General features: G+C 40.3%; 1 protein-coding gene across 1 annotated transcript; it reads left to right on the top strand.

Annotated features, from left to right (window-relative positions):
- The first annotated feature begins 2,081 nt into the window (after window positions 1-2,081).
- Window positions 2,082-16,478, top strand: PERP (p53 apoptosis effector related to PMP22). Its single transcript, XM_005891947.3, has 3 exons — window positions 2,082-2,446; window positions 12,635-12,775; window positions 14,910-16,478. Exons 1-3 carry the CDS (start codon window positions 2,260-2,262, stop codon window positions 15,134-15,136), a joined length of 555 nt encoding a protein of 184 aa, XP_005892009.1. The 5' UTR covers window positions 2,082-2,259; the 3' UTR covers window positions 15,137-16,478.
- Window positions 16,479-16,716: the final 238 nt, after the last annotated feature.

The raw sequence follows: 16,716 nt of genomic DNA, 5'->3' as shown, positions 1-16,716 counted from the left end.
GACATTACTTTGCCAACAAAGGTCCATCTAGTCAAGGCTATGGTTTTTCCAGTGGTCATGTATGGATGTGAGAGTTGGACTGTGAAGAAGGCTGAACGCCGAAGAATTGATGCTTTTGAACTGTGGTGTTGGAGAATACTCTTGAGAGTCCTTTAGACTGCAAGGAAATCCAGCCAGTCCATCCTAAAGGAGATCAGCCCTGGGATTTCTTTGGAAGGACTGATGCTAAAGCTGAAACTCCAGTACTTTGGCCACCTCATGCGAAGAGTTGACTCATTGGAAAAGACTCTGATGCTGGGAGGGATTGGGGGCAAGAGGAGAAGGGGATGACAGAGGATGAGATGGCTGGATGGCATCACCAACTCAATGGACGTGAGTCTGAGTGAACTCCGGGAGTTGGTGATGGACAGGGAGGCCTGGCGCGCTGGGATTCATGGGGCCGCAAAGAGTCGGACATGACTGAGCGACTGAACTGACTGACTGATGCTGTACACCTGAAACTAATATTGTAAATATTCAATAAAAAGAAAAGAGATTCGAAATATCTATTTGGAGGTACAAGGTGAGACCCTCATTGGCTATTCTTCATGATTTGCCCAAGGAGGGGTTGTGCAGATACTGAGAACTTATTTCTCCTCAGTACCACTCCCAGCTGCCACCTCATCCTGCTAGCCACACCTGAGGAGCTATAGTGGTGATGGAAGCAGAGTCAGGACACCGGAGTTGGGACTTTAGTGGTTTAGCATGCAGTGGTTGCACGCTGACATGCAGTTTTTGTTTGGAGAAACCTCAAAATAGTAAATGAAAAGGGTAGATGTAAAGGGGTCTAAGTAGAGATCTGGGCTAAGGCATGGATGGCAGCCAAGATGACCTGAATTTATCTGGAGAAGCAGTTGAAGCGCTTCCAAGACTGAAACTCTCTCTTGCTCAGTCACTTCAGTCGTGTCCGACTCTCTGCGACCCCATGGACCACGGCCCGCCAGGCTCCCAGGTCCATGGGATTCTCCAAGCAAGAATACTGGAGTGGGTTGCCATTTCCTTCTCCAGTGATAAAGTATGAAGTGAGTGAAGTGAAGTCGCTCAGTCGTGTCGGACTCTTTGCGACCCCATGGACTGTATGTAGCCTACCAGGCTTCGTCCGTGGGATTTTCCAGGCAAGAGTACTGGAGTGGGTTGCCATTTCCTTCTCCACCACGTGAAACTAGCATTTGTTAATTTCAGTGTGTTTGGGAATAAAATGTTTACCGTGCTCCCTGTAAGACCAGGTACAGGGCCGGCACCAGGGATACACAGATCATTAAAACAAGGTCTCTCTGTCAAAGAGTTGGCACCCGAGTGGAGAAGGCGGGGATGTAAACAGTTATGAGTCTGAAGCAGCTGAGGTACAAGGTACAAAGGTGGAGCTCAACAGGAAATGCCCACCTCTGCGGGGGAGGGTCAGGGACAGGGTCCTCGGTTGGGTACACGCACTCAAAGAAAGTGCGGCTGTGTGTGTGTGTGTGTGCGCGCGCGTGAGTCGCTCAGTCGTATTCGACTCTAGAATACTGGAGTGGGTTGCCATTTCCTTCTCCAGGGATCTTCCCCATCCAGGATCAAACCCCGGTCTCCTGCGTTGCAGGCAGATTCTTTGCCATCTGAGCTACGAGGGAAGCCCTTAGGATTACCAGGGAAACTCTTGGGGGAGGGTAAGGGACCGAGTGCTCGGTTCGGTACACGTGCTCAAACACGCGCTCAAACGGAGTGCGACAATGACCCATGTACAGTTTGAACGCTCATCTCAAATGGCTGGAAACTTAAATACAGTATTACTGAAAATCAGACCACGATCCGACTTCAGGGGTTGAATACATAACTGGTGATGCGCAGATTAAAATGTGTACACCTTGAAGCACTGAGAAGAAAAGCGTTGGATGTGAGGGGACCAAGTGAGAGGAGGAGACGAGACTGTGGCTCCCCGAGGCTCCAGGCCGCTCGCAGGCAGGGTTAGGCTCACCCACACCCGCCGTAACCTGAGCCCGGCCCCGCCTCCCCAGCGCGCGCCCTGGCCGGCCGGCAGAACAGGTCCGGGCGGCGCGCTCTGAGTCACCGGAATCTAGGTGGGGCGGGCGCCGCGCCCCGGCTGCCAGCCCCGAGCCGCGTCCTCCAAGAGCCGCCTCCTCGCGGCCTCTTCCCTTTTGTCGCGCTGCCCGCGCTCGAGGGCCACTCTCCGCCGGTGTCCGAGCCTCGCGCGCTGCTCTCCTCCCCGCCGCCGCCGTCGAGATGCTGCGCTGCGGCCTGGCCTGCGAGCGCTGCAGGTGGATCCTGCCGCTGCTACTGCTTAGCGCCATCGTCTTTGACATCATCGCGCTGGCCGGCCGCGGCTGGCTGCAGTCGAGCGATGACAGCCAGACGTCCTCGCTGTGGTGGCATTGTTTACTAGAAGTCTGCGACAGCCTCATGACGTATGGTGAGTGCCGCCACCTCCGTGAAGTCCACCGGGCGGCGGCTGGGGCAAGCGCCGGCGCCCAGGGAGTGTGGAAGTCGCTCTAGGGGACTAAACAGGGTCGGGGGGCTAATGGGTGATTCAACAAAAATCTCTTCAGGGCCTGGGTCCATACATCGAACCCGTACAAAATCAAGCAGTAGCAGCCTTGGGTGGCCAAAACCCAGGCTCGACACTGGACGACAGTGACCCTAATTCAAACTACATTTATTCGTACAGCAAAAGGTGATCTCCGCCATTTGAAAAGGGTTTGATGAGTAAATACAACGAACAAAGTATATTTTCTTGGATACCTACTGAAATTTATTCCCATTTCGTGGCCTCCTCCTCTGCTTCTTCTTATGCTTAAAATACAAGTATTAAAAGTGCGCACCTTTATTCGCTATATTACTAAACTTGAACTAAGAGAAAGCTCTTCTTCCTTTAAAAAATAAAACAAAACAAAAACCTTTTCTGTCAAAGTTTTAGCAGTGATAATTTCAGTAGATATTGCAGTGTTTAACGCTGCAGGGTAATTCTTGTTAGAGGGAGAGTGTGGCTCAAGTCCGGCATTGCTGTTTAGAAAACTTTATTTCAGTTCGATTTGATATCTAAAAAGGAAACACATCTTCTACACTAGTGAAATGAAACGGAGGTGACAAATTTAAAATACTGTAGATAGAGGTTTGTCTTTTTCCAGTGTGGAGGGATTTCCTGCCTACTAGTTAGCTGACAGGACCGGAGCGGAATTTGCCCTGGGCTGGTACCGCCCCCAGCTTACTGGTAGGTGGGAAGAACTGCTGGGGTCTATTGTAATTAGCGACGTGTGTGGGATCTGAGAAAAGAGGGTTTAAGTAGGAGCGTAATCAGAAGCTTAAAGCCAGGTACTACTGAATGGGGCCTTACCAACTGAGTTTAATAGTTTTAAACAGAAAGAAAGCTATCCTGCTTCCCCCCCCATTCTCTGGTAGGGCCTTTGACTTGCCCTCTACCCCTAAACTGGCCCAGGGCTTCAAACCAAATTCTGTTTATCTTGAGGCCCTGTATCAGGGGCTTGGTGCTTTATCTTATCCACTGTGGAATTACTTGGAAGTTCCCACATGGAACCCACCCCATCCCCCATCCCCCACCCACAAAGGAGGCATGGCCCTTGTCAGGAGGTAAATGTAAAGACTAAATGAAATTCCTACTTTCCTTAAAGTCTGTGTTTTTCCTCTCTTAAAGCACAAACAGCCCACCTGGCATGGTTTGTATTACCCACAAGTCTCTTAGGTTTTCGAAGTGAGTTAATTTCTTTGAAATAACATGTCTGTATATTTGGTTAAAATGCAGTCAGGTTCAGTATCTTATAGGGGATTTAGCAGGCCTGCTTAAAACAGGTGTGTTTTTAAACAGACTTTGGTCTTCATGTCTCACTTCAAAGACTAATACAGACCCAACGAATGAATAATCAGCGATGCTGGGCATGTGAATTAAGATTAGTGCGCCAGTCAGGAGAAGGGTGCAGGCAGAGCCTAGATCAGCACTATTGCTGGGACATGATCTGGCCTGCAAGGCTCTGGCTGTGACCACAGCCCTCTTGTGAAACAGGCACAATGCAGTTTTTAATTCTTCTAGACTTGCAAGATGAACTCACCTTCTTAGGGTGTGGCACTTTTAACCTCAGGCTGATTGAGTGCTTTTTATAAAGAAGGGAATAGGCAGGTTCTATTTCTGTTTTCTAATTTTTTAATTAGACAGGAGTCTCAAGCATTAACTTTTTTTAATTGTAAAGAAAGTACAGATCCAGTGAATAGTTGATGTTTCAATTTGATACAGAAATTGGTCTTTGGAAAAGTGCGCTTTTCCAAGTGAGTCTTGAGGAATCTAGTACTGTCTTTGTGATTTTCACAAGTGGGTGGTGGTAGCCTTCACATTCCATTTTAATTATTCCTGACCTTTGCAAAGATAACCAAGTGCCAAGAATGTGATAAACGCAACTTTTGCTCAAGCCCTAGAATCAAGTGATGCACCCAGCATCCTCTGTCAACAGGTGACCGTGGGAAGAAGAAAATAGCTATGAATTCACCACAAGAGGTCCATCCCAGGCTACTGATGTCAAAGATGGTTAGAATGATTATTATACTTCCACTCCATTTCCTGCCAGGGACTGTTGTCTAGTTTTGCCTCACAGGTATAGAAATTGTGTATTTCTACACTTTAGGTCAATTATCTAGGAGTCTGAACTCTTGAGATTTTCAGATAGCTTCAGTAAGTCCTTGCCGAAAAAAATGCATTCACATGAGGTCATACTTTATCTAAAATACAGTGAGCAGTTTACACATACTCCCACGTATGTACAAACATGACGAAGAGTAAGGTTGATGGCTCTAATTAAAATATCTCAGTATAAAGAATTAAGTAAGTACCTCCACTTTTTAAAAATTTCTTGCCATGTACTAAAAAATCTTGTGGTTTACCATTGTAACACTTAAGAAAATATACCTTTGTATTTACAAAGTGCTTCACTATCACTTTTATTTGCTGATATTTATAACATTGATTTATTTTGGTGTTAAAGGCCTAGGTTGTTACTGGTAGGTATCGGCAATAATACTAAATAATATAGGCTTTTTTTCATAAAGGTAAATAGTTCCTCAGAATTATGTAAAAAGCAGAATGTTATATTCTTCACTGTCATTAACAGTTTTAAAAAAAATGATGTATCCACTTCATTTTTCCTAATCAGTAAACGGAATTAAACACTGAACATTTTCTTTTTCACAATAGTTACAACTAAATGGGGCTTCCCTGGTGGCTCAGTGATAAAAAATCTGCCTGCAATGCAGAAGAGGAGGGTTCAGCCCAGAAGATCTCCTGGAGAAGGAAATGGCAACACACTCCAGTATTCTTTTTTTTCACTCCAGTATTCTTGCCTGGGAAATCCCTTGGACAGAGCAGCCTGGGAGGCTACAGTCCATGGGTTTGCAAAAGAGACAGATACAATTTAGCAGCTAAACAACAACAACTAAATAAATACACATACTTGTTTGAATTTTTTTTTTTAAATCAAGGTTTCTAATCCTCAAAAAAAGAAAAGAAAAATCTAGATTTAAATGCTGAAACAGTCATTCAAATTTCATGTATAAAGAAAATGCAAAATTAAATTTGAATCCATGTTCACAGATGATATTTTTGCATTGCTGGCACCTTCTTTTCCAGTTCTAAGAAAGAGTAGATCAGGAGGATATTTTCAACTTCAGAGATGTAGATTTCAAGTCCTAAGCAAGCTCTGACTCATTCAGGGTGGATAGTTATGGAGTTAAGTTTATGGATCAGTTACTGGGATAAGAAAGATGAATTTATGCTCCAAGAACGACAGTGGCAAAGTCTGAGTGGCAGCAAGGGAGAGCCTTTGTCTTTGATCTGAACTCCGAAGGGCAGAGCCTCATTTTTACCAATGATACCACATTGAAAGTTTTTTTTTTTAAACATGAAATCAGCCTTAAGACAAAGAATCAGATTATTATAGGAAATAGTTTTAGGTAATTTAGCCCTATGGCTTTTCAAAGTATGGAAAATGAGAAAAATAAGTACGAAGTTAACGTGTTCACTGGGTTAAATTCAACTTAAAGGATTTCATTTTGAGATTATATTCTTGTGGCTTATGAAATTAGGCATTAGTAGATAGATTAATCTTTTATGGGCATGTGTTCATATTCTTATATGGTAAAATAAAAAGTTGGACACTCAGGTGATTTTCATGATTTTATATATGTGTTGATTTATAAAATCTAGACATCTAGGAACCAGTGATCTTGCCCAGTTTACTCCACATTTGCTGTGCTTAGCAATAACTACCAGAGAGCCTCAATTCCTTTTTAGTGACCTAATTTGTCTTTTCTCCCTATAAATGGGCACAGACTCCTAGACTGTCAGAATTGGGAGGGACGAAGAGCGCGCCTACTCGAGATTTCTCCAAAGCCTGCCCGTCAGCATCCCCTGTGATTGATCTGAGCTTTCACCCTTTGTTCAGCAACTTAACTCTCTCCACCATGCTTGTTTGTTTAAAAGTACCTCTCTTAGTGGCAGTGCTATATAACACAAGGAGCCCAGCCTGGTACTCTGATGACCTAGAAGGGTGGGATGGGAGGGGCGAGGGAGGCTGAAGAGGTACGGAATGTATATATATAATTATGGCTTATTTGCATTGTTGTATGGCAGAAACCAATACAACATTGTAAAGCAATTATCCTTCAATTAAAAAAAAAAGTACCTCTCTTAACGCTGACAAGACCTGATGTGCTTTTCTGTAAATTCTCCTTTTTAGCCTTCTAACAGCAGACAGATTTTCAAACATTTAAGGGTAGATCCCAGATTTGCTGCTAGTTACCTTTTCTGAGTTCATACACAATTTCCTGTATTTTCCCATCTTCCTGTGTAGGATAGTTTCCCCACTCAGACTTTAAAAGAAGATGGTAAAGGAGTTCTGCAAAGACCAATAGGCAAGAGTTATCATCTGGCTCAGTTTAGGGGAGTGGGAATGTGGAGAATGTAAAGAATCTCACACCTACCGTGGAATCCCCCCCTCCCCCAGTAACCCCCACCCCCACCATTCTTCCTTTAAGCCATTCCTTTCCTGCCTCCAAACCTTGCAGGATTGCTCTTCCTATGCCGATTTATTTGGAGGTCTGTTCTGAGTTATCCTCTAGATTTTTACTACTAATGTGTCGTAGACCATCAGCATCTGCATTATTGGGGAGGTTATTGGACACTCAGTATCTTAGGCCCATCTACTGAATTGGAATCTGTATTTTAACTCGGTCCCCAGGTGACTGATTCATCAGCACTTTTAAGTTTCAGAAGCACTGGTCTGTATTACTGCGAGTCTCCTCAATGAATAGGCAACAGTCTTTTTGAAATTATCATCCACCCAGCTTATGTTTATTTGTAGGTAGCATCTTTTTATATTTTTAATTTTGGTCTTATCCAGTTTCCAGTTCTGCTTGTGTATGACATTAAGAACTTTATAGAAGCAATAGAAAGAAATCGGACAAAATCTCAGATTCACTAGGTAGGGTTTTCTGTCTTGTTCATAGATGAATCTTTTGTTCTGGAAAGGAGCCGTCCTCCAGTTGGGTGACAGTTTGAGTAAGGGGCTAGGCCACAGTAGGTTCCGGTCAACATTTGTTGCTGTGTGCTCTGCCCAGTCGCTTCAGTCATGTCCAGCTCTTTGCCATCCTATGGGCTCTAGCCTGCCAGGCTCCTCAGTCCATGGGATTCGCCAGGTGAGAATACTGGAGTGGATTGCTATGCCCTCCTCCAGGGGATCTTCCTGACCCAGAGATAGAACCCATGCTTCCTGCATTGCAGGCCGATTTTTTATTACTGAGCCACTAAGGAAACCTCAATATTTGGTGCCCACATGTAAAACTCCTGAAGAATGCAGCAAATCCATTAAAAGAAATACTAATTTGGGGTGAAAAAGTCATGACAGTCTCCAAAATATCACCCACAATAGTAGTAGTGCTCTCCTTGTCTTAAAATAAAATTTTTTTTTTCTTTTCCACAAACTTAAGTTTGATTTATGATTTCTAGCTTGATGTTCGAGGTATTTACTTATTTTACTTTTATTGCTCTTTTTTTTTTTTATTGCTCTTTTCTTATCAGTTGATCTTATTGGTCTTTTCCCGGCTGTGTTTGCCTTGTAATGTCGTATTTTAGTATATAATCTCTGGAAAAAGATACAGCATTCTTCCTCATACAAAAAATTTAAAAAGATTTCCTAGAAAAAACTCAGAATTTCATTAGTGATCAGCGAATGGTTTCCATTGTTGATTTAATGTTGAATCTTTGCAAGAAATAGCAAAATTTGATAAGCCATTCTTCACCTAAATGGATCTTTAATGAATCTTATTTAAAAGTGGATTTATAATATTGTTGGTTTCTTTGATAACATGAATTTCTCCAAGTGGTATTTAGAAAATAAACTTATGACAGAATAAATTATGAATACATATGAAACACCAAATTTGTCCTCCTCTAAGAAAACAAACAAACAAAATTCCTGCATAGAAACTCTGTTTACCTGAAATACAGCATGCTATTGTGGTCTCAATTCAGAGAAAGGTAACTGACAACTTCCCCAACCCCTGCACACACACACACACACAGATTCTGCTTATTTGAATTTAATGATTGTATTTAATTGAATTTAATGATTGACAGTAACCATGAAAAAAATAAACTATAGAAATGAGACTACAGTTGATAGTAGTCTCATTTCTCATGAAACTTACATGCTTCTTTTTGGCAGTGCTGCAATCTATCTTTATAAGGAGATCAATCATCTAAGTTGTTCTCAAATTTTAGTATGGATGTAACAAATGCCAATAAAATACAGATTAGGAAAGGCAATAAAATTTACTATATAAAATATTAATGAAGGACAGAGTTATATTCAGAATAGATGAAGATGGATTGTCTTTGAAGAACTGAGGAACATCTGTTGAATCATGAAAGAAGTAGCTTTAGGACAAGTTTTAAAAAGTGATGTTTTTTTCATTGGGGCTGGTAAATAGGTATAATTTAGATCAAGGTATAATATAAAATATAAATAGTTCTCAAAAGGGTTTGGTAAATTTGGGAATATTAGGCTCATTCTGGGTAATTAAGGGAGACCAAAGGTACTTAGCCTATAGACTTAACTTTTTAAAGTGTATGTCTTGGAAAATTGCCATGTTGTAAGTCTACATGTAAGTCTAAATCTGAGCAGGAGGACCCTGCTCAGATCTGATAGGGTCCATCTCACCATCTTACAACAAAATAGTCATTAACATGAGAGCAGATTGCCTTCCTTGTTATCCATCCGTCAGGACCTTCAAAACCGTGTTAAGATTTATATCTCAAATTATAGTTAAGTGATTCACTGTGGGTGTTTCCACGCTACAAGGAGCAAGTTTTACATGTTCTACTTCCAAGGCAGCCTTTCTCCAGACAAAATGTTACTGAAGTGTCCATTTTGATTTCTCTCAGACTCAGCATTTTAAATAAGCAAGACGCTAATTGAGTTGATTTAACATAGCATAGAAAGAGTTATTAAAATGATCTGTTTATCTTTACATTCACCTGTTGGTTTTAGGTGAATTCGCTTACTATTTCTTTAATTTCTTTCAAGTACCTGAAACTAAATGTAAATTACAGCTATAGTGTCAGAGGAAGTAGTAATAGCAATAATTTAACTTTGTATTAATTTTCCTCAAACAGGTAAAATGATTGATATTACTCTTTAGGCAATATCATACATTATTTAGCTATAGTTTAAAAACCTTAATCTGTAATTGTCAAAGTTTGATTATTAAATATGTTCCCTGTTAGGATTTTTTTTCTGTTTTTATTGAACACTCACATTCTACTGTACAATTGATCTTCATAATGCTTGTATTCCTCTGTGTGCATATACAGATGTACTGCCTTTTCACTGAACAGTTACAAACCTGTGAATTCAACTTAAAAGGAAAAATCAGTGTCTGCTTATTTGAATTTAATGATTGTATTTAATTGAATTTAATGATTGGCAGTAGCCATGAAAAAAATCTATAGAAATGAGACTGTAATTGGCAGTGGGTCACATACTGAAAGTTGCATGCTCCTTTCTGGCAATGCAACAGCTGTTCTTATAAGAAGATTAATCATCTATCTTAGTTGTTCTCAAACTTTAGTATATTAGTAAAGAAACACTAGTAAGATGCAGATTCCTGGGCACTATCTTTTCAACTGTGATTCAGTGTGTCTGGAGGGACACACAGGAAGCCATCTTTTCTATAAGCACCACTGATGGTTTTGTGTCAGTGGTCTATGGTGTAGACTTAGAGATGGTCTTAGCTGTTCTTTCCAAAGATGGCTTCTCTTCTCTGGAAAGTTACCTTACCCAAAGGACAAGGCAAAAGTGAAAAAAGAGAATTAATTACTCAATTTCACATTCTGGCTTTATCTATGTTGCTTTTAAAATAAAACATTTCTTTTTACCTTGGTCCTAAAATCTCCTATTGATCTCACAGAAAGAGCAGGACTTAGAAGAAAGTAGTAAAAATTATAAACAAAACTGGACCCACTCATGGACTGTCATGCCCCTGACAGTGCCACTAAAGGGTCATTTGTGTGAAAACATAATATTTGAGCATGTAAAAAAAAAAAAAAAAATGAGCATGTGTCTTCTACTTGAAAGAAAGTGAAAGTTAGTCACTCATTTGTGTCTGACTTTTTGTGATCCCATGGCCTGTAGTCCACCAGCTTCTTCTGTCCATGAGGATTTCCAGGCAAAAATACTGGAGTGGGTTGCTGTACCCTCCTGCAGGGGATCTTCCTGACCCAGAGATCAAATCTATGTCTCTTACGTCACCTGCATTGACAGGCAGGTTCTTTACCACTAGCACCACCTGGGAAGCCCTAATGGTAGTAGAGGCGGGGTATAAACAGGGTTCCCAAGCCTTTGTTCTTTCTGCTAGTCGTTTGGTTTGTCTACCGTTGACCAGTCTAGTGACCAAAATCAAGTGAGGGTATGTTTGCCAGCCAAGCTGTATTCAAGTTGGAGTAGGACCAGCACTGAGGTGCATGCAACTCTCCTTTTCAAATTCAATAAAGAAAAACAGGTTAAGGGTGCATGTTCATTCATTAATGAATGAGTGGACAGACATAATGTGGGCTCTCCATACAGTAGAATAATTATTGGTCATAAAAACAAATGAAGTCCTGATCCATGCTGCTACAATACGGATGAACCTTGAAAACATGCTAAGTGAAAGCACAGGACAGTCCCAAAGGCCACATAGTATTAAACTATACCTCCGTTTATAAGCACTGTACAGGTTATACAAATTTATAGAGACAGAAAGTAGATTAGCGGTTGTTGGAAGCTGAAGGAAGAAGGGAGGGGGAGGTGACTGCTAATGGTCATGGGGTTTCTTTTTGGAGTGATGAAAAGTTTTGGAATTGTAAATGGTGATGGCTGCATAACCCTGTAAATATAGTAAAAACCACTGAATTGTACACTTTAAATGGATGAATTTTCTAGCATGTAAATCGTATCCCCAAAGAAAAAAAGAGTCATATTCTGGCTTCAGACAGGCTAGAAATCAGACTTGGCTGCCAGCTCTGTGACTGTAGGCAGGTTATCTGGACTCTCCAAGCCTCAGTGTAATCTCACTTCTAAAATAGAAATAATAACAGAATGTGAACCTTGAAGAGTTATCCTGAGAATTCAGAGAGTTAAACCATGGCAGGTCCTTAGCTCCATGCCTGGCACAGAGTGATTACTTCATACATGTCAGTTACTACCTCTGGAGAGAAAGTTGTGTGGGAAAGAGATTTTACAAATTGGTGCAGGTTGAACAGGAAGAGTGATTGGCTGGAATCCTTAGCTGGGAAGTCATGGCTTTTCTCTTCCTGTAGGCGCAGAGCAGAATGAGCCAGGGCTGGAGCTGCCCACATCCATCTTTGAAACCAGAACTCAATTTCCATCTCATCCCGATTGTTTTTAGGGTACATGTCAATAACTGAGAATTATTGTGCAACAAATTCTGAATACTTCAGAAAAAATTTATGCAAAAATTTAGAAAGGTTGTTTGTACCTAAACTTGTATAACAATCATACCTACTTTACAATTAAGTTGTTTTATTTCACATCTCTGCCTCGGCATAGGTACTCGGTTTTCAAAAATTATTTTTTCATGGAACCAAATCTTAATACAAAACAATGATCCTTTTAAAGGTAATTGAAACAGTTCCTGAAGAGATTATAACTTGGATTGTTCAATACCAAAAATGTTGTTTATTGGGTTGTACTGGATTAGAACTTGAGTTAATCTTTTAAATATACCTGTTTACATGGCCAATTTATTCACTTATTAAATGAGATACAGTTTAATGATGTCTACCTTTCATTTTGGAGGTATAAACATTTGCCCCCAAACAGAGGGGTAAGGCATTACTGTATATCACTATATTAATGTCCTACCTACGAATCGCCTATTCTTCCCTTAAAATATGGAGACGTTTAAGTATTATTGAAAGAAAAACTGTTCTTCCACCCAAATATAATTATTAAAAAGAAAAAAAAACTGTTGATGCTTTGTTAAGTAATTTTTAAATTTGGCAATGTCTGTCGTATTAATGACCGTTTGTTTTTCCTTGTAGCTTGGGGAAGGGCAGCCGCCGCTATGCTGCTCTGCGGTTTCATCATCCTGGTGATCTGCTTCATCCTCTCCTTCTTTGCCCTCTGTGGACCCCAAATGCTTGTCTTCCTGAGAGTGATCGGAGGCCTCCTGGCCCTGGCTGGTAAGACTGTGCGCCAGCAATTCTTCATTCCTATCTGCAGTGAACATCGATATAGTAATGTCCAAGCCACAGTGAAGATCCCTGACAGCACAGTTTCTGATCTGCTCTCAGAAAATGCGTCCCCAAAGGCAGAAGTAACAGAGGATGTGCTTTAAGATCTTGATCCCTTTCCTCTTCTGCCTGAGATAGCGTTCCAGTTCCAGGTCCCTCACCCAAGTGAGGAAGGTTGTCACTCTATCTGCGGTTGTCTCTCATAGATGACCTCGAGTCCCTGCTCCCCGAGGGGCCAGGGCTGTGTCGCCCCTGGAAGGGCAGTCTCCATGGTGGTCCCAGACTGGCCTGCCATGAGCTGCATGCTTAGGGGATTGAAATGTCCCTGAACCATTGCACTTGGTGAAGAAGTTTTGCAGTCTTAGGATGTGGTGTATCATGGAAGGGTCCTCTGCAATTTAGATTTTGTAGAAATTGATCTAAACCATGTGATGAAACAAAATGGGTAAATAACTATATTTTACATGTATTATGGCACATATTAGAGAAAAATGCAGAAAAGTGTTCCTTTAGTGTAGGACACAATGATTTGCACTAAATGACAGGCTTAACCAGTGAAAGTTTGCTATTTTAAGTAGACAAGAAGCAGAGAAATGGTGATCCGCACCAAGGTTGCCCTTCAGGAGTTGCCAAAGGAGAACATTTTAAGTTGGGAAACAGAAGCAACAAGTCAAGATATGGAAACATCTATAGCCTTTCTAGTGATTAAAAAAAAGAAATGGAAAAACTAGCTTTTCTTTAAAAAAAAAAAAAGAAACAGAAAACTAGTTAAGAATAAATCTGTGGAGCTAGTAGAAAAAAATTAAGGTGAAAGGAAAGTGGTGGTGAGAACTATCCACTCCTGGACATACTCCTGGAAGCACAGCCAACTTACTGGTCCCTCTGTGAAGAGCAGCGTCTGAGTGTCACAGAGCTAAAATTTGCTCATACCTTAAGTCATGGCAATGCACACATGAAATACTAAGTTAAAAAGTGCATGGCATAGCATTGTGTTCAGTCGCTCAGTCATGTCAGACTCTTTGCAACCCCATGAACTGCAGCATGCTAAGCTTCCCTGTCCTTCACTATCTCCCAGAGTTTGCTCAAACTCATGTCCATTGAGTCAATGGTGCCATCCAACCGTCTCAACCTCTGTCATCCCCTTCTCCTCCTGCCTCAGTCTTTCCCCGCATCAGGGTCTTTTGGCATAGCTTATGGCACAGCATAGCATGTGTATACTCATTAGTGCTTTATAGAATTATGCATGTTCATTGAAAAAGACTACAAAGTAATCTAATAAAGCTCCTTTTATTTTTAAGCAATTTAAAATGTTAATGCATGATTAATAATAATTGTAACAATGTGACTCTTATATTAAGAGTTTAGAAATCTTTTTGACATGTTTCCCTGCCTGTATCTTCCCTTTCACTTTTTCAAAGCACTGTGATTATTCTCTTCTTTTACTTCTATTCTCCTAGCCTGGAATGGTCTTCTTCCTGCCCTCCATCTCTTCATTTCTATTTATTCTTCAAATTTCCCTTCCTCTGCAGGCTTTTCTACTGATTCTCCCATTGATCATTCATAGCATTGGTTCATTGTTTCATTTAGTCATTCATTTATTGAATGAATATTCCAAAAGTATGTTATCAAATGTCAGTATTGAGTTCTAACTCTGTATGTGTTTGCACACACATGTGTATATATATATTATTTTTGCTACCACTGAAATATTAAATGTTTGGCACAGGAAATGCTAAGATGAAAAAAAATAGGCTCTTCTCTACCCTCTTCTTTCTATTGCACACCACAGTTTAGCAATTTTTACTTTAGTATATATAATGCTTACACAGGTACTATGGAATGATTCTCTAATATTCTGTCTGTATTTCATATATTCAGTATTCTGCTCAGTGCCAGGTATCTCTGACACAAAGTATTCAACTATCTTTTTTGGCTCATGATTAACTAGATTCTCCCAGCCCCTTTTATCAGCATTATTTAGGTGGATTTAACACTTAATTTTAAGGCAAAAATGTTGAGGAAGAGGAATTAATCTGTAGTTACCATGCATTCATACTTGGGATTTTTTTTTCCTTCCTTTTAGCTGTGTTCCAGATCATCTCCCTGGTAATTTACCCTGTGAAGTACACTCAGACCTTTAACCTTCACCTCAACCCTGCTGTCACTTACATCTATAACTGGGCCTATGGCTTCGGGTGGGCAGCCACTATTATCCTGATCGGCTGTGCCTTCTTCTTCTGTTGCCTCCCCAACTATGAAGATGACCTGCTGGGCAATGCCAAGCCCAGGTACTTCTACACATCTGCCTAAGGTGGGGAATGAGCAGAAGAACATCACTGCTGCTGAGATAGATTCCAGAGAAAGAAACTGTTTTCCCCCGGAATACTTTGAACCTGTTTTGGGGACAATGTTCATATCATTAAACTATGGTCAAAATGCTAAAATAATCTTGGGAAAGTGTTTCTTAAATGGTGTTATAGTTTCATATTCATCTTTTTTATATATGTTTTGTAGTGTTAAGTAAGACTTACTTCTTTTAATTAATTACCTGATTATTAAGTTGGCTAGAAGGTTCATTCAGGCTTGCCCATAAGACTGATGGGAAAACCTGAACTCACTTTTTGGCCAACTCAATACTAATATGCCAATGTTTCCTTATATCTAGCAATACCATTGATATTGCATTTGTAAAAGAATATGAGTATGAAAGTAACCACATAATTTATAAGGTAAAAATGAGAAGGCTTCAAAGATTTGAGTAAATCTGGTTAGGTTTCTGTTTTTCCCAGATGGAATGGATTGGGTCTATTAAGGACTGAGGAGAAGAAGATACTGGTAAAAATCGTCAGTGACTAAATATTCTAAAAGAAACGCAAAAAAAATTTTTTTCCAGCCTTTGGCTATTCAGAGAAACAAAATTGGCTCCTAAATGCATGTCATTTGTGAGAATTTCTAATGAATATCATGAATAATTGATTTGGGGCTAAGCTTTCCATTAACTTAATATGACATCTAGGAAAGTATTCTTTCATGGCCAAAACCTGTTGCAGTAGTATGGCCTCCTTAAGCAGTGAAATCTTAAGATGAAATTTTCTCTTTTAAAGTGGTTCATAGGGTGGGGGTGTGGTAGAAAGCTACTAGTAATTCTGTGCTCTTTGGTGTCTATATGCTCTAGACCAGAGTAGACTGGATGAAAAAATGGACTGGTCTAATTCATTATGACCTTTAAGTAGTAGGTTGTTCAGTAAAGCATTAGGAGGGCCATTCCCATCACAAAAGTAACATTAAACAGCCTAAAGAGAAGACATGGCTTGAATTTTTCATCTTTGGCTTGATCAGGTTCTAATCATGTAGACACAGCTTCTGATAGATTGCAACTGTAAGCAAAAACTTAAATATGGTTAAAAACCTGGTTTCCCTTGGTAAACAGATTAAAAATATCTGATGTAAAACGTTTAACAGGATAATTCAGGAATGTGGGATTTCTCTGACTTGCAAATATGATATATCACATGGAATATTATTATTTTTTTACTATTAGTACTTACATAATGAAAACCAATTCATTTTATATATCAAATTATTTTGTAAGTTGTAAAAATAGCAGTTGCAGTTTTATTATGAACTTTTCTCAATAAACCAGGTGATCTTATCTTGTTTCTAGTTTGCAGTTTTTTTGGTTTTGCTTCTCCCCTCATTCCCCCAAATCTGGGGGAAGGGAATTTGTAAAAGATGTTTTGAGCGGGGTAGTAAGGACATTGGATAAAGTGAAAAGTTGCTTTTATCATTTTCAAGTTTTAAAATGAACATTAAAAAACCCCACAATTTTGGATGAATTTTAATGGATTCTAGTAGTTTACTCTCTAAACTACTTCCTCAATGACCAATAC

The sequence above is a fragment of the Bos mutus genome, chromosome 9, assembly GCF_027580195.1.
Source record: "Bos mutus isolate GX-2022 chromosome 9, NWIPB_WYAK_1.1, whole genome shotgun sequence".
Classification (NCBI taxonomy): Eukaryota; Metazoa; Chordata; class Mammalia; order Artiodactyla; family Bovidae; genus Bos; species Bos mutus.
Note: the sequence above shows the minus strand (reverse complement) of the source record. Positions and strands in the feature narration are given on the sequence as shown.

What these genes read in the sequence shown, in the direction of transcription:
- PERP (XM_005891947.3), top strand. Translation starts at nt 2,260, where the DNA reads ATGCTGCGCTGCGGCCTGGCCTGCGAGCGCTGCAGGTGGATCCTGCCG. An exon ending in CGACAGCCTCATGACGTATG is followed by an intron (nt 2,447 to 12,634) that starts GTGAGTGCCGCC and finishes TTTTCCTTGTAG; the next exon opens with CTTGGGGAAGGGCAGCCGCC. An exon ending in AGGCCTCCTGGCCCTGGCTG is followed by an intron (nt 12,776 to 14,909) that starts GTAAGACTGTGC and finishes CCTTCCTTTTAG; the next exon opens with CTGTGTTCCAGATCATCTCC.